We start from the raw sequence: 22,002 nt of genomic DNA, 5'->3' as shown, positions 1-22,002 counted from the left end.
TGGTGAAGATCAGTCAAAGGTTGGACTCGGTGATCTCAGAGATCTTTCGTAACCTTAAAGATTCTGTAATTTCCTTTACAAAAAGTGATAAAATTCGGCCTGGGGACAGCTAATTCCAACGACACCAGCTCCCCCTCAGGCACTGCGGCTGCCGCTGAGGGGCCCCTCAGGGCAGCGCCACCACGTTGGGGCGCTCCCCCGGGCCAGCGCCGCCACACCGGGGCGCTCCCTCGGGGCAGCGCCAACATGGCGCCGCCCTCCCGGCGGATAACGGCCTCCCCGCCGCCCTGCCAAACTCTCGCGAGATCGCGGCGGGGGCACTGCCCTGCCCCGCCTGCGCTCTCGCGAGATCTCGGCTGAGGGAGGAGGAGGAAGAGGAGGAAGGAGGAGCCGCCGCCGCTGCCGCCGCTGCCCCGGGCCGGCGCCGGGGATGGTGTTGGCCGCGGCTGCCGGGCCCTGACGCCTCGCTCAGGTACGTGAGGGCTGTCCCGCTTCACTCAGCCCCCGGCTCGGGCCTGGCCGCTTCCGCTGTCCCCGTATCTGCCGGCCCTCCAGGCCTCGCTCCCGGCGGGGTCCCCCCGGCCCCACAGCCCCGTGCCTTGCCCCGGCTCCGGGGAGCTGCAGAATTCCTTTTATTCCCTTCCTCAGAAATCAACACAGCACCTCTCCCTTCCTCCTCTGCAAAGCCTTACCTGCGGTTTCAGAGTGCTTTCTTGCTGGGTTTCTTTAAAATTTGGGGTGCAGCCGGAGTGAATAATTTCTTTTCCACATTGGTCATGCTCCTCTTAGGTTTCCTGCTTGTTCGGGACAAGTTGTAAAGGTATTTAGGCATTTAATGTTCATCGAAGTTGAATTTCTTTGAAATCAGCGCCTAAAAGATGGGGGTATTTCTGAGGGAACAGCTGGTCTGCAGCTTACAGGCATTTTTTTCAGTGTTGTTTTTTTTTTTCTCTTTTGTTTTAATTTGTGGCTGCGTTCATTACATTTCGGACCCCTACTCCCCTCTTTTTTTTTCTTAAATTTTTAACTTTTTTCTTTTCTTTTTTTTTTTTTTTTTTTTTTTTTTTTTTTTTTTTTTTTTTTTTTTTAAGCAGCTGTTGTTTCTTCCTTCTCCGGGGAAAAAGGGACTGTTTTGTTCTGCTTATTCTTTCTTCCTCCGGGGTAAAACCCGCAGTTTGTTTCGGTCGAGCCAGCTGGATTTTACATTCACCCCGCGCTGTACTTTTGTTTTTGAACATAAATCTCGGAGCTGACACACACATCACTTGTCAGCGTCAGGGAGCTTGACCTTCTTGTAGATCTCACCAGAGTTTCCTGCTGTTAGGGACTGCTGTGAAATATATTATTTCTTTTTTTTTTTTTTTTTTTTTAGGCTTCGTTGCTCGCTTTTCTGTTAAGCTTTTCTCAACTTCCACCTAAAGATTATACCCTGGCTTTTTGCATTTTCCCCCCTTTTATTTGGTTGAATTAATGAAATTAATGAATGTGATTTAAAGAATAAGCAGTAGCTGTACCCCCCATTTGAGCTGTTGGGGGGCCTGAAGGGTTTGGGTTTTGTCAGCATTGTGTTGGTTTTAGCCAAAATATTCAAAAAGGAGGAGTTGCCTTCAACTGGGAGTAGCAGCAAAACTAATGAAGCCGTGACAGCTCGGATGTTTTGGCTTCATGGCTTTGGCATTCTGAGCACCTTTCACTGTAATTAATTCAGCAGTGTGGTTATTTTCTGGAGTGGATGGCTGGCACGGCAGAAGCAACTCTTCATTTCACTTGTCTGGTCTCTGTGTGTCAGGTTTTTGCCCTGTGGGACGTGCAGTTTGCAGCCTCAGTCCCTTTCCTGTGCCCGGGGAGCTGTCTCAAAGCTCACTTCCTAGTCAGAGAGTTGTTCCAGGCATCCCTCCCCTTTCTCCTTTTTGTTTTTTTCCCCCTTTTGGCCAGCCAGGAGGCAGCTGTGAGTGTGTGCAGGAGAGTGGGGGGATTTTCACAGCTGTTTTTCAGCAGGAGCAGTGTCAGGCAGTGAGGTGGGGGTGTGAACACTGATGTAAGCCTGACCTCTCTCCAGAAAACTCAATTTGCTCTCGGCACCTCCCTCAGTGCTCCCAGCCCAAACGAGCTCATTGCTCAGGTGCTGAGGACATCCCCACCTTTATTCACCTGTTGTGATCATCCTTCACTCCTTTATTCAGCTCTGACCTGGAACACAGGCTGGGCAGAGTTAAAGAATAAAGCAGGGATTTATTAAAAGGATTTCCTCCGTGGATCCACCTTGGGCAGCACAAGAGCCCAGCCCAGGTGAATCCAAAATGGGCACAAAATGGACAACTGGTGACGGGGTCTCATGTTGGAATCCTAAATACTGAGAATTTTAAACTTTCTGTGCTGAAGGGCACAGACCCCAGAAATACTATATTTGACCTAAGACAGTAGAAAAAGTTTCCAAAATTAATTAATAACACTAAGATTACAAGTGTGTAGTTTTATTAGTAAGTTTTATAAGTTCTGCTCCATTTGTATATTGGAGTTAACTGTCCAATTACAGCTTTAGGCTATGAAGTCCCACCCTCCTTATTTTTCTCTCTTCAGCCCACATTGTTTATACTTTTTGGGCCTGGAGCTTGTAACATTTGTCCTTGTTGTTGCTCAGGAACACATAATCAGGGAATGATTAATGCAGGTGCTTTAATTGGAGAGCTCTGGGTGTCTGGGGTGGACAAACCCCAGTCTGACTCCAGCGTGGGTTTGGGATGAACCCCCTTCATGATGTTTTATTTTCTATTGTTATATAACTTAATTATTAATTACCAAAATTACTTTGTTCTGTTGAACACATTGATTTCATCCAAGCATGGCTTTCTCATAACCCCCCTCAAACCCCTTTCTCATGATTCTTCTTATGACTAAACAATAATTGCATCTAATTACTAAATGTTCATGGCATCTAACAATCATATCACTTATCATATCCTGATTACACAGGTGCAGTTTCACAGCATCTAGTGAACACAAGGCCTGACATTTACCAGGGCCTGCTAAGCCTGACTTTCTTTCTAGCTCCCTGAATTTTGTGATTTTAAAATCTCTCACTCTCCCTTGGACAAGCTGCAGCAGGATTGTTCTGTCTGCCTGCCCTGTGAAGAGAGCTCGATAACATTCAATACGCAGCTCTGAGTTACGTGCTAAAGCCGCAGAGGGTCTGGAAAATACAAAAGCCAAACTTGGGGCGTTCCAGCAGCCCTGAGGTGTTTCCCCCTGCCCCAGGTGACTGTGCCTGTCCCTGCCCTGTGTTGCAGGTGGCAGCAGCAGTGATGCTAACTCTGGCGAGCAAGCTGAAGCGGGATGACGGCGTCAGAGGCCCCCGAGCGCCCAGCGCGGCGTCCGACTCCACTCGCAGGGTGTCTGTGCGGGACAAGCTGCTCGTTAAAGGTGAGGGGGCCCAGGGAGATGGAGATGTGCTGGGCTTTGCTGCTTCTGGCTGTGCTGCCAGAAACAGCATCACGTTGCCTGCAAGTTCCCACAGGTATTTCTGAAATTATCTGTTTGATATTGCAGCAGCTCTCTGGTTACAAAGAGGCAACTTTCCATGGTATCGTTGTGGGAAAGGCTGTGAGAAGCTCAAAGAAAAGTATTATAAACATTTCTTACCTTAACTTGCTGCACCTGGTATTGTGAACATGTGGAATGTGTAATGGAGATGTGCTTAACCAAAGGGTGGTTTCTTAATTAGCCAGTGGTGATGGTGGTTTAATTGAAGGACCAGTTAGGTCCAGTCCACCTGTAGTCAACTAGGGTATGAAAAAGCAATGGGTTTCTTAATAAAGAAAATGATTATTAGCCTTCTGAAATACATGGGGTCTATGGCAATTATTACCTAGCTGGGGACCCATTATGATGACAATAGGACACTTATTTTTATTGAATAATGAAAATCAAAACAAATGTCCCCCTTACTCTGTTGGAAATTAGTCCCCCTTACTCTCTTGGAAATTAGTCCATCATCAATTAAAACATGATAAAAAATTGTCACATAAGTGGCACTGAATGTAGAGGAGGAGATTGTCAACAGAAGTATATTTGCCTTAGTATGAAGGTGGTTTTTGAGCAAACCATAACTCCTGTCACAGGAAAAAAACATCCTGAAAGTCACAACAGTGTTTTGGGGGTTTTAATGGCACCGGTGAGAGGCAGCACACTTTAAAAAGATTTCAAAAAGCAGTGCAGTGTGAGATTTTTCTAGGCCTGGAGTCACTAGAAGTTGAGTGTGAAGTTGTGAGTAATAAAGCAGTGATTGTACTGCAGTGTGCTGTGCTTTAGGAAGGGCACTGTAGGTTTTTACTAGCTGGTGGGAAAGAAGCCCCAGACCTGCTGCTTGGCAGTTGTGGGTAAATGGAGTATTAATGAGACAATAATGAAACTATTTTATTGTTAAATCAGGGACAGCTCTTTCCTGCACTTAATTTTGTTTTTTTGTAGCATAGATAATATTAAATGTAAAAATCCATAGGTGCTGACAGCTTGCAGTTACTGTGGATTTAAAGTCAGGTTCAGCCCCTCTGGTGATAGCTGAATGTTAGTGGCAAAGGAATGTGTTGTTTAATTGAAGTTTCTGCTGAAAGTCTCCAGTAGCAAATACTCTTTTGTTGATGTTTAAGCTGCCACTGTTGGGATTCCTGCCAGTCAGAGGAAATCCACATTTCCTGTTCCTGTTCCAGGATGATTTGAGGCTGACCTGGCTGTCATTGCCTGGCTGATATTACCTAATTAGCCCTGCATATGTTTTTTTTCTAAATTAGGGTAAATTCTGTCAGAGATCTGGAGCAAGGTGTCACTGCTGCCTCAGTGCACTGGGAGTTCCTCAGCTGGATTGTGGGAATGTTGTATCCACAATTTTCTCCCTGTATGTTTTAAGGGAAAGTTTTACATGCTTTAAATCATGATTGTATCACTCTTACACTTCCAATTTGGAAATCCTCATTTCAGTTCTGAGGGGGAATGATTCAGGCAGCAGAAATAAGCTCTTTAACCAGGCTAAGCACAAAGCCAAATTACTAAATATGTATAATCTGAGATTTTCCCTAACCCACAGGTATAGACTTGAGGGGGAGATAGCAGTGTGAAATAAATATTCTTTATGTGAGGGGGCAAAGAAATTTTAGATTTTACTCTGTCCTTAGAGTAATCATGTTTTTCAAAACCATACCCAAGTGTGCAGGGGAGGAAAAGAATGTAATCTGTATAAAATTTGTATTGACATTGTAATTTTATTTGCTGTGGCTGTGATAGCAAACCAGCTATTTAAATAAAACTGAGTATCAAAAAAAACCCCAAAAAACTAAGTAAAACTAAGTATTTAAACTAACTGAGTTCAAACTGAGTATTGAATGAGTCCCAGTGTGACAAATGTTAAAAGCAGGTCAGTGCTCACATGGATCTAAACAAGTATTGAGTGCTGGATCCTGAGGTTATTGTGCATGGAAATGAGTGCTGTAGGTCACTTAGAGAGTCACCATTAAAGGGATTGGTGAAAATGTGCTCTAACAGAAATCTGCAAAGGCACAACAAAGGTTGGTAGGCATCCTGCTTACTGCATAGGTAATGCAGGTGAAGGAAAATCAAATTAGAGTCAGTTTAGAGTGATACATGCAGGGGCTGGAATGAAAAAAGGAAAGGGGAGAAGGCAAAGGAAACTCTTGGTTGAGTCAGGAGGTTCAGAGTGAAATCCCTTCCCTTCTGAGCTCCTCAGGGAGGAGTCTCAGGCTTGGACTCATCAGTTACATCTAAAAGAATTAACAGAACTTAATCATAAAAGCACTTGAGTGTCATATTAATTATTAGTGAGCTATAAACATAGTGTAGATTCAAGATAATAAGATATATTCAGTTTTATAGTATGTTCAGGTCAATGCACACACATACACAAATAGATATAGATATGCACACAAATGTGCAAAGATAATCCACACATGTATGGAAATGTATGTATACATGGGAATATATATTAAAAATTCCCCCCCAGAATCAATGAAATAATCTTGTAAATACCTTTTTGGGATTACTGGAATTTTCTGAAATTCAAGTGGGAATGATAGCATTTCTTTCAGGCTGTAATTCAGCTAAGGAATGTTAAAAAAGCCTTCAGGGAATGACTGATGATTCCTGCTCCCATCTCCCACCTTGTCCAGGCAGCAGAGTTCCTGGTGCAGTTCAGGAGTGCTTCATTCACCACAGCTCTTGTGCAAAGGCCAGGGCCTGGTAGGGATTGCTGGGATTTGGGATGCAGCCCCACAGTCATGGTGCTCTCCCAGAGGAGCTGTCAGTGTGCTGAGGGTGATTCCTGGCTGAAATGGGACTGGCAGGAGAAGCAGATCATTCCAGTGTCACTGCTGGCAGTGACAGGGGACAGGAATGGGAAAGGCTTTTTGGGGATGTTCTCTTTTAAGCTGCTCAAGCTAAATGTCAACCATTTGTTTACCAAAGTTTCTAGATTTGCTTCAGCACTTTGAGCTGCAGAGACTGAGAGGAGTGAACTTGTGCTGCTGAAGGTGTTTCTGTGTCATGTAGGGATGGCAGGAATGAGTTTGGGCAGGAGTGCAGAGCCTGCTGCAGGTGTGCACACAGCAGGGACGATGCTGCAGCTGGAGCAGCACCAGTGCTTTCACTGCTGGTCTGTGGAGCTGCCAGAGCTGAGCTCAGGTGTTGCACTGCATCCCAAAGGCAGCAGCAAGTAGAACTTGTCACTTGTGCCCATTTTGGCTGGAGTTACAAACAGATGGCAGTGGCAGAACAGGGGAAAGGCTCCATCAGTCACAAATCAGAAGATAATCTCTCCTGCCTAAAAGAAGAGAAATCCTGGCCTTCAGCAAGGGAGGAGGAGGAGATGGGAAAAGGCCCAGAGTGTTGTGCCAGTGGTGAGGGACCACTGTCCTGTCCCTGCTCCCCAGTAAATGGGGGACCATCTAATAAATCCTGCAGACAGACAGATGTCTGCCAGCTTTGCTGAGGCTGTTGGCCAGACACACACAGTGCCTGGTTTTTTTTTCTGGAGATAAATTGCAGACAGCCTCGTTTGTGCTGATGGAGAGTCCAGTACAGATCTCTAAGGATGTGTTGTCACACTGACAGCCCTGCAGCCCTCAGTTGTGTCTGTCCTCTGCCTGATCCATAGATCAGTTCTGTTTTGGTTGAGGTGGTGACCACAAGCCAGCCACTGACAAGTGTAGGTGATGCTTACAAACTTCTAAAGACTTGGCACAGATCAACTGAAAACAGGAACAATAAGTGCTAAATTAGGGATGATAGCTATTTGTGCTATGGGTGTGAAGAAACATCTCAGTTGGTGTTTGAAATAATGTGTCAGGCACTGACCTTGAATTTATTGATGGATGCATGTTAAACAGGCTTTGTTCTACTTTGTTCCACTTCCATTTTTGGGGAGAGGTGTTGAAGTGAGGGGAGAACGACCATCAGCCAGTTTAAATAATAGTGTTAACCAACTTCATGCATATTCCAAAATCCAGGTTCATGATAGGCTAACAGAGAAAACTCTAACCACTCCTTTTGTTTTACAATACCGTTGATTGTTTACACAAAATAAAACCAGCGTTCCCACTGTGATATGAAAAGTTCCCAAAACTTCCATATCTGCTACCAGGGTGCCATCTTTTCCCAGAGAGGGTGTTTTGCTTGTTATGGGAAGACTGCCTGAGAACCTTATTGTTTATAAAGTGATGCCTGAGAGAGTCTAATTGTTTCTAGAAATCAGGCTGGGAACTGCTTTGGAACTGTTTTGCAACTACCTTTTACTTTTCTCTCAATTGTATGGCTTCAGAGAAGCTGCTCTTAAAATACTGGTGCCCTGTGTTGGTTTTTCTTCAAGTTGTTCCTTTGACTGCTCACATCCAGCATTGTCACAGATTGAGCTATCAGTCATGTCTCAGGACACTTGGGTGGTTTTATGGATGTATTATGAATAGAAATCTCTCTGTCACTAAAGCTTTATTAATTCTGAGTCATTTGGAAATTCTTTTCCAGCTGTAGAGAGGGTCTAGTAAAGCACAGCTTTGTTCAGAATTCTGTGTGACTCATCTGCTCATCTGTTTTCACTGCATTTCCATCTAGGCTCAGCTGGGGAGTAAGGCCCTAATTCTGTAAGCCTAGTACCCAAATGAAAATAGAGCAAGCAGCACAATTGCTTCAGCAGCTTTCATTTTGTTCTGTGCTGCAGAGACAATTTTTAATGTCCTGTTCATCTCCAAGGGGAACTTCATTAAGCTGGGAGCTGGAGCAGGGGCCACATGACTGCTCCTCGTGGTGAGCATGCAGTGCTGAGCTTGAAAGGCAAATCCTTTCTGAAATGTAGAAAGGGCTGAGGAGAAACCCAAGATTCATGTTGTGTAATGAAGGTGACTGCTGAAGGGAATTGGAGATAGAGAGCATCCAGGATGGCAGCACAAAGGTTGTCCCTTACACTGCATTTTTGGTAGTGCACAGAAACTTCTTCATTCATTTTTATATTTATATTGTCACATTTATGTTCTTAGTTTGATTGTAGCAATTTGAAATAACTTAATATATGTGAAAATGAATTAACAAGCTTTATTCAGTGGTTGTGTTCAATATCTATGGCTTTTGCCACTACATTTCTGGAACCAGAAAATATTTTGTGTGTGCCTCTGGTTAAGCCTGAGAGAATGGAAGTGGGAAACTGTTGATGAAAGTGAGGTGAATATCCATTGTAACTAAAAATGAGAAAAACCATTTATTTGCTTCCTTCAAGCCTTTAAAAATAGTACTATCCCTCCTCACAAAAACAGGTGAGGAAAGTTGAGAGAGGAGGAAATACTTTTATTCTTATACTGGGCTGTACAGTTCAGAGGAGCTAAGTAGGGAATGCTGTAAAGATAACTGGGTAAGGATTAGGAGGCAAACAGCATTTCCAGAATTAGTAGAGTATTAGAATTAGTACTTAGAAGATGGAATTTTTATTAATGTCAAGGTATTTAATCTTCATCTCTGGAAGTGTTAAAGAAGTAAATTGAAGAGGGACCTAAACAGGAGAGTGGGCTTTTGACCAAAACCAGAGAAGCAATACTGCTGTGGGTGAGAATGGTCACTTGAGGAAGTAAAGCTTTTATTTGGTGTACTTAAAACCAAACTGCAGCTCCAAAATGAAGCAGAAAGTCGGATTTTGTGGAAGGCTCAGTAAACAAAGCACTGCTAAACTCTGACTTAGGATGAGGGGGCAGAGCAGTGGGGTTGTGGTGTGTGCACTGAGCATTCATAAACCTTGTACACACAGCAGGAGTGCTCCTGTTTCTGTCTGGAGAACTGTCATGGCCAGGGAGAGTTATTGTTGGTGAAATCATTTATAAATAACTCTGGCTGCTTAGGAGCAGTGTGGAATAGAGGAGAGCTGAGCCACAATCTGTTTGCATCCAGCTCTTGCAGTGTTTGTGCTGGCTTTAAGTTTAAGCCTTGCTTTTTGTGGAGTCCCGGTCGTTGGAAGGGAAGATGAATCTGACTCCATGTTCTTAGAAAGTTAATTTATTATTTTCTGATCTATATTATATTAAAGAATGCTATTTTTTCCTTTTTCTCTGAGGCTTCTCAGCTTCCTAGGAGAGAAATGCTGGGCAAAGAGGATTTTTCAGAAAATATGACAGCCTTTTTTATGGGTTAAGGTAGATTTGGAACTGTTCAAGCAGGTGTGTGCTGGGTCAAGAACAGGATTCTGAATGTTTCCTGCCACTTGGGTTTTCTGCTTGTCTCCTCATCTTAATGCCGTGAATTGAGACACAGATGCAGGTTCTCCACAAAATGCCCAAGAAAAGTACTCAAACTGAATTTTCTTCACTGTTCAGCTGTAGTGACAGTCATTTCTTGCAAGAGGAGCTCAGAAAAACTTTTGGTTTGTGTGGGAAATGGATTTGTAAAGAATTTTTAAAACTTTCAAGTCTATCCAGAATTGTATACTTGTATGTATCTTATATATTTCTATATATGTTAACACTGAGGTAAGGTGTGTTGATTTAGGAAGGTTATGGAATAGAGATGATATTCTTCAGAGAGATTGAAATAGAAATAAGTTTTAACAAGTTTTAAAAAATGATCTTTTAAAATACTGCAGCAGTGACATCATACCACAGACAGGAGATGCTTTTATGTAGGAAAGAAATGTTCTGGTCAGTGCTACCCATAGCCATTCTGATAATTTACTTTTGCCCTACACCTTTAGGTCAAAGCAGAATGTGAATAAAAAAGGTTATAGAAAAAATAAATATACAATATACACATCTATATAGGTTATATAATATTAAAAAAGATTATATATATTCTTTTTATATCATTTATAAAGGTTATAAAAGATTGGATATCTTAGAGAATTAGAATTGTGAAAGATGAATTGTAGTAGGACTGTGAGAAAAAAATGGGTGGTTAGTGTTAGAAGTGTTGTGTGGTAAAAGTGAATAGGTTGAAAAATATTTGTAAGGTGTTGTATTGAGGAAATAGTTTGGCAAAAGGTTTGTTCTTTAATTTAGTGAAGCTTTTGGAGCTCTTGGCAGTTCAGTGCTTTGGAGCTCTGTTGTTTCCAGCTTTGCTTGTTTACAAATCTCTGTTAACTGGGTTGGCAGGCTGCTCAAGGGGTGTTTGCTTACACACTGCTCGTGCCAGAGGTATTGATTGATGCAGAAAATGGGGGAGTTCAAGCATCAGAATCTCAATGGAGCTTGAATGCTCTGCTCCAAATGTTTGCTTTGGGAGCAGCAGCATACAGAAATGGTTCCAGTGTCACTGCTGTCACCACCAAGAGACTCAGAACTTGGGAAACCCTCAAACACTGAGCTTTGGCTGTTAAATGTGCTTGTTAATTGGGGAATCACCAGTGTGTGCTCATATGGCACAGTTAATAGTAACTTCTTTGCCTGACTTGATGCTGCTTTAAACATTCAAATTATTGATGCAGATCTTCTTTGCCTTCATGAAGTTGTTTCATTTAGTTTGGGGTTTGTTGCAGAGTTCATTAGAAGCCTTAATTTTGGGTCATTTGTCTTTGTTTCCAGAACTTCTGTGTGGGTTTATTAGCACAGCATTCATTAGAAACCTCAATTTTGGGTGATTTGTCTTTTGTTTCCAGAGCTTCAGTGTGGGTTTATTAGCATAGCATTCATTAGAAACCTCAATTTTGGGTTATTTGTCTTTGTTTCCAGAACTTCAGTGTGGGTTTATTAGCACAGCATTCCCACCTGTTTGCACACCTTCAGAGAAGGAGCACAGTGCTGCCTTCTGCTGGCTGTGAGCGTTTTGTTTTCATGTTTTCACCAGAAAAACCACTCATTCTTGTGCCGAGGCAGAGAGAAACACAGGAGTGTGCACACACCACGGCGAATTTTCACACCTCAAAGGAATTCTGGTGATTGTAAACTCTGTGCTGAACCTTGCAGGAGGCAGAGCTGCTCAGCTCAGCCCTTGCTGGCACTGAGCATGCTCTGCCCTTCAACATCTCTCTTTTTTGGGATCAGGAAAGGCCAGGCAGGATTCATTGAGGTGAACATCACACCAGCACAGAAAGCAATAAAGGAAAGCAGCCAACACTTTAAAATAATTGAACCAGGTCCCAAACTCTGCACTGCAGTGAAGATTGGTGTGCTGCTATGAAAGGCTGGTGAATTTAAAGAAAAGAGTGAGGGAATAGTCTCAGGAAAAGTTTTCATAGCTGCAGCCTTCAGGGGTTGGTTGTCACTTTTTTTTATCAACCAGGAAGGGAAAAATGAAATAAAGTCCTTGATTACAGCTGAAATTACATTTTTGTGTGTGTTTGTGTGTTCTATAAAGTGTGTTCTTTAGCAAAAGTATGGCTCCAACCATGGCTCTTTCAGTGCATGGCTTTGGTTAAATCAGCTCTGGCTGCAAAGATGGGATTTTAAAAGAGTGAAATTGTGAATTGTTTAGGTAAGTGTGGTTTGGTGGTTTTTGCTCTTGGTGTATTAGGCTGGAGATGCAGGATGTGCCAAGCACAAGAGAAATGGAAATCAAACAAACATCATTGCACTGCACAGAAATGCCAGGTTTGGTGAGCATGGATGGCAGGAGGAGTTCTGGAGAATTAGTGAGAGTTGTGATAAGTTTGGATTCAGTGCCAGGAGTTGTGAGTGACAGTTCTCTTCAGATGTGTTTTTGAGAGTTGGTATTGAAATCTTGCACATTGCCAGCCCAAATAAATGGGGTGTGTCTGTGGAGGCCTGAAAGCAAAGTTAGAAGAGGAAAATCAGACCACAGGAAAAGCCAAAAATATACTCAGTTTTATTTCCTAGGACTTCAGAAGGAAAGAGGGAGATGCCTTGGTGCATCTGGTTCATAAGAAATTGAAAGTAAAATTTCAATAAAATACACAAAAGCAGGGGTTCTTCCAGGAAAGGTGACTTGGCAGGCTTAGGAATACCCTCCAAACTTCATTTCCTAGGGGCTGTGCAACAGAATCAGGATGCTTCCTTTCCTTTATGAATTTTAAGCTCAGGAAATAAATAAAAGGAGAATTGAATTAGAGTGAATATCAATGACAAAACCTGTGCTTTGGAAATGCCAGTGCTCTGTGTGGCAGAGCTGAGCTCCCCATCAAAGGAGGATACATTTGCCATGTCTGTAGGGCAGATGAGCATTTTTAGTAATGAATTGAGTGGCTTAAAGAGAAATTTCAAGGTAAACTTCCACTGCAGCTTAATTATATTTTTAAATACAATCGGATTTACGGGGTGGTTTAAATTAGATCTGCCAATTTGGACTTGAAGAAGAGCTTTATGCTTGTATAAATAATGGTTTTGTTTCTCTTTTTTCTTTCAACAGAGGTTGCAGACCTTGAAGCTAATTTACCTTGTGAGTATAACATTTAATAGTGCCCATTTTAAGGGGGAAAGGACCATTGAAATGAGCATTTTGACTGGTAACTGTGCAAAGCTCCACCACTCTGCCTTGAACAGATTTTTTTCTCTGTTGCTTCCTCTTCTGGGGCTGTGGAGAGCTGGACTCTCATTAGTGTCCTTTGGAAGGAGTATTGATAATTTGCATCCAGTTTTTAATTGCTGTGGAGTGGCAGCAAAACTTTCATCAAGTGCCCAAAAGGTTCCTGGGACTCCAGGGTGCAATTAGTGCCTCACTTGTGTTTTTTTCTTTATTCTCTCATTTTCAAAACAGGAGATTCTGGTTTAGGGCCACAGCAAATAGCTCAGCTCTCAGGGAACATGAAGTCAACCTGCAGGTTTTTCACTTCCAGATGTAACCTGATGTCTTTGTTAATAGTGAAAATACTCTTGAAAAGTAATTTTTTAAGAGTGATCCAAAAAAAAAAAAAAAAAGGGACAAGATAATATGGTTTTAGACCTGGAATCTTATTTGAGATATAAGCCTTCCTTAAAGGCAGTTATAGAGAATTTACAGAGAGTAATTTTAGGTGAACTTTTTTCAGTTCTGTTACAGGGTAACAAACACCAGAAGAATGTGTGGTTTCAGTCACTACAATGTGAGTGCTTTACTAGGTTGTGTACAGTTCTAGGCAGGTTTTTCAGACCAATAGGATTTATAGCTGTGATACTGTTGAGCTCCTTGGCTGCAGAAAAGGAGCAGCCAGCTTGATGGGTTAAGAGGCTAAAAGCTGAATAATGTGGGTGATAAAATAACCAGGATAGACTTGTCTCCTCATGGCAGCCAGCTGTGGAGAGCTCATTTCTGATGTAAATTATTCTTTTGCTTCACAGGTACATGTAAAGTGAATTTTCCTGACCCAAACAAGCTCCATTACTTTCAGCTAACTGTGACCCCAGGTAATTTTTTTCAATGTAACTTTTGTTTCTGTCTGTGTTGGTGTTTAGGAGAGGAATTCCAATGAAGCCTCGAGTCAAAGAAAGTCTGGCTGCAATAGTGATGATTTCATTAAAGAGATGGAGAAACTGAACTGAGTTTTGACAACCAGATTCCAGTGTAAAGGCCTTCAAAAATGAGTAGGGTTAGGAAAACTCAGATTTTTTTTTTTTTTTTTTTTTTTGCTTACTTTGAGAACTTTTTTCCTCTCAGCCAGTTTCAAACCACCTTGATGTATTTTGGCATTCCAGCCCTGTTAGGTTGTGTGTTCCCTGTGCTGATTGTTTGGTTCAGCAGAGGTGAAGAGAGAGGTTACCAGTGTAACCCTGCTGGAAAACCTCAAAGCCAGGTCTGCCTGCAGGTGCTGAACAAGGAGCAATCTCTGAGCCTTTGATTGTTCAAATATGTCAAATCAGATTTTTTATTATTAACACAACTTGAGTATCCTGTGAAGCTCTTGCTGTCACCAAAAGAATTTTCATAAATTATCATTTCCATGTAAGTTTCTTAATAGCCACCTGAAATTTGCATTTTGGAATAAAGGGTTGTATTTTATGGATGAGTTTGCATGGAAGTTTATTTAACCTTGACATGCACTTTTGTTGTGTGTTCCTGTGCAGCTGCTCAGGTGAGAGCATTGCTGTGTGCAGTGTTGGGTGTGCTGGGCTGGCTCAGTGTCCCCTGCAGCTCCTTCTCCTTGGTGCCATTGTCCTTGGTGCTTTCTGCCAGCAGAATTTGGGTGAGGAGTGTCACTCATGCTGTTGTTTGAGCTGGAGAAACAATTGTGTGTGCACTTATTGAGTGCCTGGGACGTTTCTGTAATCAGTATTTTGGAGCCAGAGCAGCACTAGGTGTCACTGTTGCTGTTCCTTAGCCCAAGCCCCCTGAGCCATCCTCCAGCAGAAATTTTGGGTGGTCTCTGGTAACAAATCCATTCCTGTAACTCCCTTTTGTGATGGAAAAATGCGTGAGGCTGCCCTTGACAGGGTAATTAAACATAAACCCAGGAGCTAATCTAGAGCTCTGTCCCTGTCATTCTGTGTAGGAGTTGTGCTCATGTTTGCTTGGTGGGTGTTAATTCTGCTTGCACCAAATGCCCTTCACTTTACATGATGCTGCTTTATTACATTTTGGTAAAGAACTGATTTTACAAGAGCATCACTATGCAAATGATTAATGTATGAAAAAGCTGTCCTAACTCCAAGGTGTCTAAATCCTAGGAATTGTTTTGTCTGTGCAGAAACCAGCTGTTGAATGCAGAGCAGGGGTTTTGTGCCCCTGATCTTGCCAATGAGATGATCTTAATGAACATTTTGTTACTCTAAATATAACTGCACAGCTGAAGTCTCTGCACTTGCAGCCTGACCCCAGTAAACAGCTATTTTCAGCTGTGCATAATTCAGGTGTACAGTCTTGTGATCAGCCAGAGTTTAGCACTCTAAAGGCAGAACACAGACCAAGAAAATCTTTGTAGTTTTGTGCCTCTTTTCAATACTGAAGTTCTCTCTAGTTTTTCCTGGAGGCAGCAGAGTGGTTGTCACAGAAGTTTTATGGCTAAAGCTTAAGCCAACTCTTTTTGTATTGTCTGAACAGGATTGCATGAATCTTGACTTTGTTCCCTGCTGTCATTTTGAATGTGGCTGGTCCTGAAAGGACAGTAAAAGAAGCTTCCTTAGGCTGTCACAAAAAGACTAATTTGAATAAGAAAATAAACTTGACCACCAAGCAGAAATCCTTTCAGGTCCCTTGCTCAGCACCTCTCACAAAAACCTTTCTCAGCCAGTATTCAATGTGGCAAAATCATCCTGGTGACAGCAAAGTTTTTAATTGAAAATGATTTTGTAGAAAATCTTGATGAGGATGGCTGCTTTTTTTTTAATATGACTGAAAGAATTCCAATCTCTGTCTGCTCCAGTTTTCTGCAGTGCACTATCAGTGGATAAAAAAAGGCTCAGACTTGGATTTTTCTGCTGCAGTGGACAAACTCCCTGTTCCCCAGGCAGACACTGCTGGTTTTCTCTCCTGTCTGAAGCTTCTCTTCCCTTTTGTCATCTGAAACATTTGTTCTGCCTTTGAAAAATACCTTTGTGCCACCATTGCCTCTGCTCTTATTTTTGTTCATATTGGATGAAAATTTAGGGAAAACGAGGAGATGTTTAGAATCCAGGCTTGCTGCACTGGTATTTGGAGCACAAAATTGGAAGCTGAGGATTAAAATCATGGGAATGACCTGGAGAAAAATCAAGGAGGTGACTTTAGGTAGCTAAAAACCCAGAAGAGTAAGTGCAGTAAATGCAATTTCCCTGAAGTTCCCAGGCTGTTGGACTAGTCTGGGCATGGTGTGGGTATTTGAGTGCCACTCAGGGGGATTAATAAAGGCACTGTTCTCTGGTGAAATGCCCACAGATATTGGTTGAGCATGGCTGATTCAGGGAGCAGCTCCCCCAAGTGCATCCTTTGTGGCCTGCCCTAATTATCTTGCATTTTCTCCTAAAGTGAGGAAATAATTTGGTTAAGTGTTTTGCAGAGCTCTGTCAGGCATTAAAGCACCCTGCAAACACAAGCTAAGATTAGTCAGGTTGTTGGTAATGAAACTTGAGGCTGAAGTGGGAGGGATGCTTGCTCTGCTAATACAGCCTGAAGACAGAAATTTAAGCAGTGGGAGGAAAACTGTGGCTCAGACATCCTCCCTTTTTAGCAAAAGTCCCTGTGGCCAACTTCCTAAGTTCTGTGTTAAAGCTGTTCCATTTGATGGGTTTATTTATAGCTCTTTCCTCTCTTTAACTCTGCCAGAACTTTTTTTCCCACCACTTTTCCATGCCTAAAAAATTGAGGATTTCTCTCAGTCTGAGAACCTATTTACTTGAGATGCTGAAAGATGACTTCATTGTGAATTATCTTGTTAATGCAGTGCAAGATTTCTGGCTGGGTACTGAGCCTCTCCAGAATTTTTAATTTATATTTGAGTGACTGGTAATGAGTAGCTTGATTGTTGCTTTAGGAACACAAAGGCAGAATTGTATAAAAGAGGGGAGGAGAGATGTCTTGCTCTGCTAATTGTGTAAATATGTCTTTGCTTATTTGATAGCAGAACCAGTGGTTTACCCAGTGTGGGTTTTGATTAGTGATTGGTGACAAGGTAAAACCAAAATATAAAATGAGATGTAATATAAGGCAGTGATGAATTTTGAATTGTCTTGGAGGAAGACTTGATCTGAAAGTTTTTGAGTGTTCATTAAACCTGGGGATTTTCTTTGACACAAACCACAGATGGATACATCCATCAGCAGGCACTTATTTCATTTTAGCAGGGTGGAATGTGAAGAGCTGCTGCATGCTTTGCTCCAAGTCCAGCCAATCAAGGAACCAGTGAAATTAAGCCAAGGAAAAGAACTTTTGTACTTGGAAATGTGATAATTCCTGACACTTGGTTCAAATATATTCTAGTGCTGGATGGTGGATAGAGTGCAGTCAGCTGTCTGTGTTCTGTTGGATAAATGTGGTGCTGGAGCTCCTGGGGATATTGGACCATTTTCCAAGGATTCCTTTCTGGAGCAGTGTCTCACTCTGAGGGCACTGCACATTTGACAGGGAGCAGTTTTACCAAAGGCTATCAGTGTAACTCACCTCTTAATTCCTCTTCTTCAGTAAAGGCTTTGTTTACTGATTTTTTTTTTCTGTATATTTAACAACAAAAGAGAAATGCTTTTATCTTGCTTTTTTCCTATAAAAATCAGTGCATGTCCCTTCACTTTCTGGTAAAGCCATAGCATGCCTAAATTTGCTTAATAAATCCAGCTCACTTCAGAATTGACTTGGAGTGGGAATGGAGAATGGATTTGAAGAGCAGATCAGGAGGCAGCAACCTGAAGGAGGATTTTGCTGACCTACAGGAGACAAGCTGGGGTTTTTGTGGTTTGGAACAAGCCAGATAATAGTGAAATTCTTCTTAGTCTTGCTGTAAACTATGGATTGTTTCACAGAACATTTCTTTGCAGCGTTGGTTTAAGAAATATGAAAAAGCTGCATGATAAAATGGTAACCAGCCCTCCTGGCCTTCATTGGGGCTGGAGAGCTCAGGGTGCTTGCAGCCAGAGCATCCCTCAGATGTCTCAAACCCCACTGTGGCCTGGGTATCTGTTTCCTTCTTTGAATGAAAAACCTCAGTAATTGCAATGTCAGGTGCATTTCAGATCACTTGCAAGCATTTCACCTTCCAAACACAGCTATTTCAAGAGTTGCTGTTTGTCATCCCATTCTATTAGCCCTGCTTAAATGCAAGTAGATCTTTTAATATGTCACATTTGAAAATGTAGCCATTTTAATAATTCAGTGCTGAACTTGGCAGAGAGGCAGACATGTGTTCCTAGCAGATACATCACAGTAAGATAATGACAATGAAACAGCCTGCTTTGCACTTCTTGAAGTGCACTCTGAAACTCCTTGCATTGTATACTCACCAGGATTGCCAGCACAGCTTTGGGAAGATGTGGTAGATCTTGGGGTAGAGTTTAGCAGTGCTTTGGGAAGATGTGCTCAGTCCTGGAGTGTGACGGTGTTCACAGGGGTCCAAGGATGAGGGAAGAGATGAGGATCTGACTCCATGTTTCAGAAGGCTTGATTAATTATTTTATGATATATATTACATTAAAACTATACTAAAAGAATAGAAGAAAGGATTTCATCAGAAGGCTGGCTAAGAATAGAAAAAGAAAGAATGATAACAAAGGTTTGTGGCTTGGACAGAGATTCTGAGCCAGCTGGGCTGTGATTGGCATTAATTAGAAACATCCACATGAGACCAATCACAGACCACCTGTTGCATTCCACAGCAGCAGATAATCATTGGTTACATTTTATTCCTGAGGCTTCTCAGGAGAAAAAATCCTAAGGAAAGGATTTTCCATAAAATGTGTCTGTGACAGTGGAGCAGGGTTTAGCAATGCTCTAGAAGCACAAATTTGGAAGATGTGCTCAGTCCTGGAGCAGGGCTTAGCAATGCATTAGCAAGCACAAGTTTGTGAGGGTGTGCTCAGTCCTGGAGCAGCATCTAGCAATGCTTTAGCAATTGCAGAATTTCTCCAGCTTATTCCAAGTGTCACTGATGTGGTGCTGCTGCCAGGATTTGCTTCCCACAGTGAGAAGTTGAGTGCAAGGTTCCTCCAGCTGGGTATTCCTGTTCCTGTGGTCAGGATCCTGGATTTTTCTGGGACTGTTGGCTCTCCTGACTTCAAATGTCTGCTGCAGAAATGTTGGGAGTGCAGGAAGACAAAATATTCACACACTCCTTGGATTAGGTGGCAGCAACCAGCTGAAGTGTTTGATGATAACCCTGTGCTGTTGTTTTAATCTTGGTGTTTTTCTCTTATTTAAGTATTTGCCTTGTTTTCCCTTTTCTAGATGAGGGCTATTACCAAGGAGGAAAGTTTCAGTTTGAAACTGAAGTTCCTGATGCCTACAATATGGTGGTGAGTATTTGTCATTAGTCTCACAGTTGTCATTTTAGATTTTCTTTGCAGGTAACAGGACTTCAGGGGGAACTTGGCATGGAGATTGAGAAAGGATCTTCTGTCTCTTAATAAAATAAATCTCTGCAGCTATCTGGCAGAAGCTCTTGGAAGTGCAGATGAGTGAAACCTGAGTGTCCTCCCTTCTGGCTGAGGTTCTGCTCTCTCCTGTTAATTATTCATGACACCTGCATTTAATGATTATTCTCATTAAAAAGTTGTAAATCTAAGAATGAAATAAGTGGACCAAAAGGAAAAAGTTGACAGTTCTGTAATTTTCCCTGACATTCTTCTGCTTTGGTGTCTTAGTTTGGTGTTGGTAGTGCAGAGTTCTTCAGAGAGGCTGAGGAATGTGTAAGGGAGGATCCTGGAGAAGAGTTTCAGGGAAGATCTTTGGTCCCTGTTCAGCTGAGCCCAATTTCATCATTACCTGTGTGTAGTAGTGGCAGTCACAGCTAGGCAGTGTTTGCAGCTGTGTGGGTTTGGTTGTGGGGTGTTTGAAGTTCCCCTTAACTTTACCAAAGAATTTCATACTGTGGCAGAAGTCACCCTTAATAACTTCTGTCTATTCATTTCATTTCCTTTAATTTTTGTATTCCAGTTGTTCACCCAAACAACATTGCTGCAGGAAGGTGTTTGCTGTGTGTTAACAGGAGTGCTGAAGTTCAGTTTTGATCTGAGGTTTTTGATTCTCAGTTCCCATAATTCAAAAATCTCTGGTTTGTTATGGTTCCCTGCTCAGCACTGGCAGGAAAATCTACAGCAAGTGTTAATGAAATATTTTTTAATTTGAGCACCTCTTATCCAATACAAAAATAAAAACTTTTGAGACAATGCAGGAGGTTGAATGTTGGATGTGGTCAGGTTGTTAGTGCAGTATTAATCCCAACACTGAGGGAATTCTGCTGAGGCTGTGGTTGGTTTCTGCCAGGCAGAATGGGACTGCCACAAGTGATTTCAGGAGAGCTCTGCCAGGGCTCTCAGCCCACAGACAGGTCTGGGACACACCTGCACTGGCCAAAGGGGTGCATTTGTGGAATTGTGGTGTAGTGGAGGAGCATAAATAAATAAAGAGGAACAATTTGGAAGATTTGCTCTTGTGGCCTGCAGGCAAACCCCTCAGTGCTTTGCTGGGTGCAGTTTTCAGTTTCAGCCAGTCTATATTCTGCTGCTGGAAAATGGCAAGAAATCTCAGGGCTGGAGTGTAGTTCAGCCCCAGGAACTTGTATCCCCTCTAGGGAAAACTTGTATCCCTCTTCTGTGCTTCCTCCTGGGGAAAATTGTTTTTTATAAACTATAAAGAGAGGAGCTGCAGTTGCACGGTGGTTTAGGGAAATTGGTTTAGCTTTGGGACTAGCTGGTGTCCAGAGAAAACATTTCAAATAACTTTGATTCCAGAGTTCTCTCAGGAGCCACATTCCTTCACCAGGTAAATTTCTTCACTAGTGAAGAGATCAAATTAAATACATAAATAATACAGAATTAAAAACAAATTGCAAGATGTTGGTACACCTTTCTTTTTACAGTGCTAATTCATCAAGAACTGAAACTGCTCGTTTTAAATAAAGGATCCCAGAGCAGAAGTGGCTGCTGGAAATGGAGAAGGAAGTGAATGTGGTCAGTGCTGTGCCCCCCAGCTGAGGCTGCATTACCTGTGCAGTCTGAGGGGAAGGAGGAGTTTGAGCAGGGAAATAAATGGATTTGGGGAGCTCTGTTGTGCAGAATTTCACAGATTTCAAGTGAAACATCATCCTGAGGAAATCTCTGGATTTGCTGGTCTAGGGAGGGTTCAAAAATGACTTGAAACAAGTTCCAAGGTGAGGTTTTGGCTGAAGATGAATTTTATGGTGGTGCTGCAGTTGTCCTGTGTGTCTAAAAGGGAAAAAGGAGAGAGAGAGAAAAACCTTTGTCTTACTGTCAGGAGTGGGTTTTTTCAACTTTCAGCAGTGAAAATCACTTTGAAAGGATAAAGGAATTCTTTTATTTCCACAGTACAAAAAATGAGACACCAGTTAATTCACTGTGAGGATTTGGGGATTTTTTAAAAAAAGTTTCCATAAATCTTTTTTTTGACTCATCAATGCATTCCCTGTTTGAAGGTGCATATGGTAGACATTTACTCTTTTATCTTGATCTAATGGCATGGAATAAATTCTGCTGCTTTGCCTTGCTTGAGAACTAGACACCATCTTTCAAAACAATGTGGAAGTGTGGCTAATGAAAAGCTTGTGCTGATAGAAAACTTTTAAGGTGTTTTGGAGGTCAAAAAGTTTGAAACTATTTTCTGTGAGCCACTTAATTTTCAATGACTGATGTCCCTGGAGTTATTGCATAGAAATGAAGTGGAAAAAAGGCAAAATCTGCATTATCAATCCCAGATTTGTTGTGCTGATCTGTCTTTTTTTTTTCTAGAACATCTCTTTTAGGTCTGTTTTTAGTGTCTCAGTGCCATGCATGTTTTTTTACCTCTTCCAAGGAGTCTTAATTTAAAAAGTTTCTTAAAAAGGTCAGTGGGAAGTTGGGAACAAAATGAGATAAACCACACGATGCTGCCATGCAAATGCAGCTCTTGGAGCTGTTTTGCCTCTTGGTTGAAGACATCATTGGAAAAAGTGGAAGGAGAGATGGCTCCACATTTCTAATCTGGGAT

At 42.1% G+C, this 22,002-nt stretch overlaps 1 protein-coding gene across 1 annotated transcript in view; it reads left to right on the top strand.

Moving 5' to 3' along the window:
- Window positions 1-373: 373 nt before the first annotated feature.
- The window catches only part of UBE2F (ubiquitin conjugating enzyme E2 F (putative)), a 59,923-nt gene continuing 38,294 nt past the window's right edge, over window positions 374-22,002 (top strand). Inside the window, exons 1-5 of the mRNA XM_058028335.1 lie at window positions 374-472; window positions 3,288-3,420; window positions 12,835-12,864; window positions 13,743-13,808; window positions 19,246-19,313. Of these exons, the coding sequence (XP_057884318.1) occupies window positions 3,303-3,420; window positions 12,835-12,864; window positions 13,743-13,808; window positions 19,246-19,313 (282 nt within the window). The 5' untranslated portion in view covers window positions 374-472; window positions 3,288-3,302. The remainder of the gene's footprint in view (window positions 473-3,287; window positions 3,421-12,834; window positions 12,865-13,742; window positions 13,809-19,245; window positions 19,314-22,002) is intronic.

Source organism: Melospiza georgiana, chromosome 7 (assembly GCF_028018845.1).
Source record: "Melospiza georgiana isolate bMelGeo1 chromosome 7, bMelGeo1.pri, whole genome shotgun sequence".
In the NCBI taxonomy this organism is placed as follows: Eukaryota; Metazoa; Chordata; class Aves; order Passeriformes; family Passerellidae; genus Melospiza; species Melospiza georgiana.
This window is presented reverse-complemented; position numbering and strand designations above follow the sequence as displayed.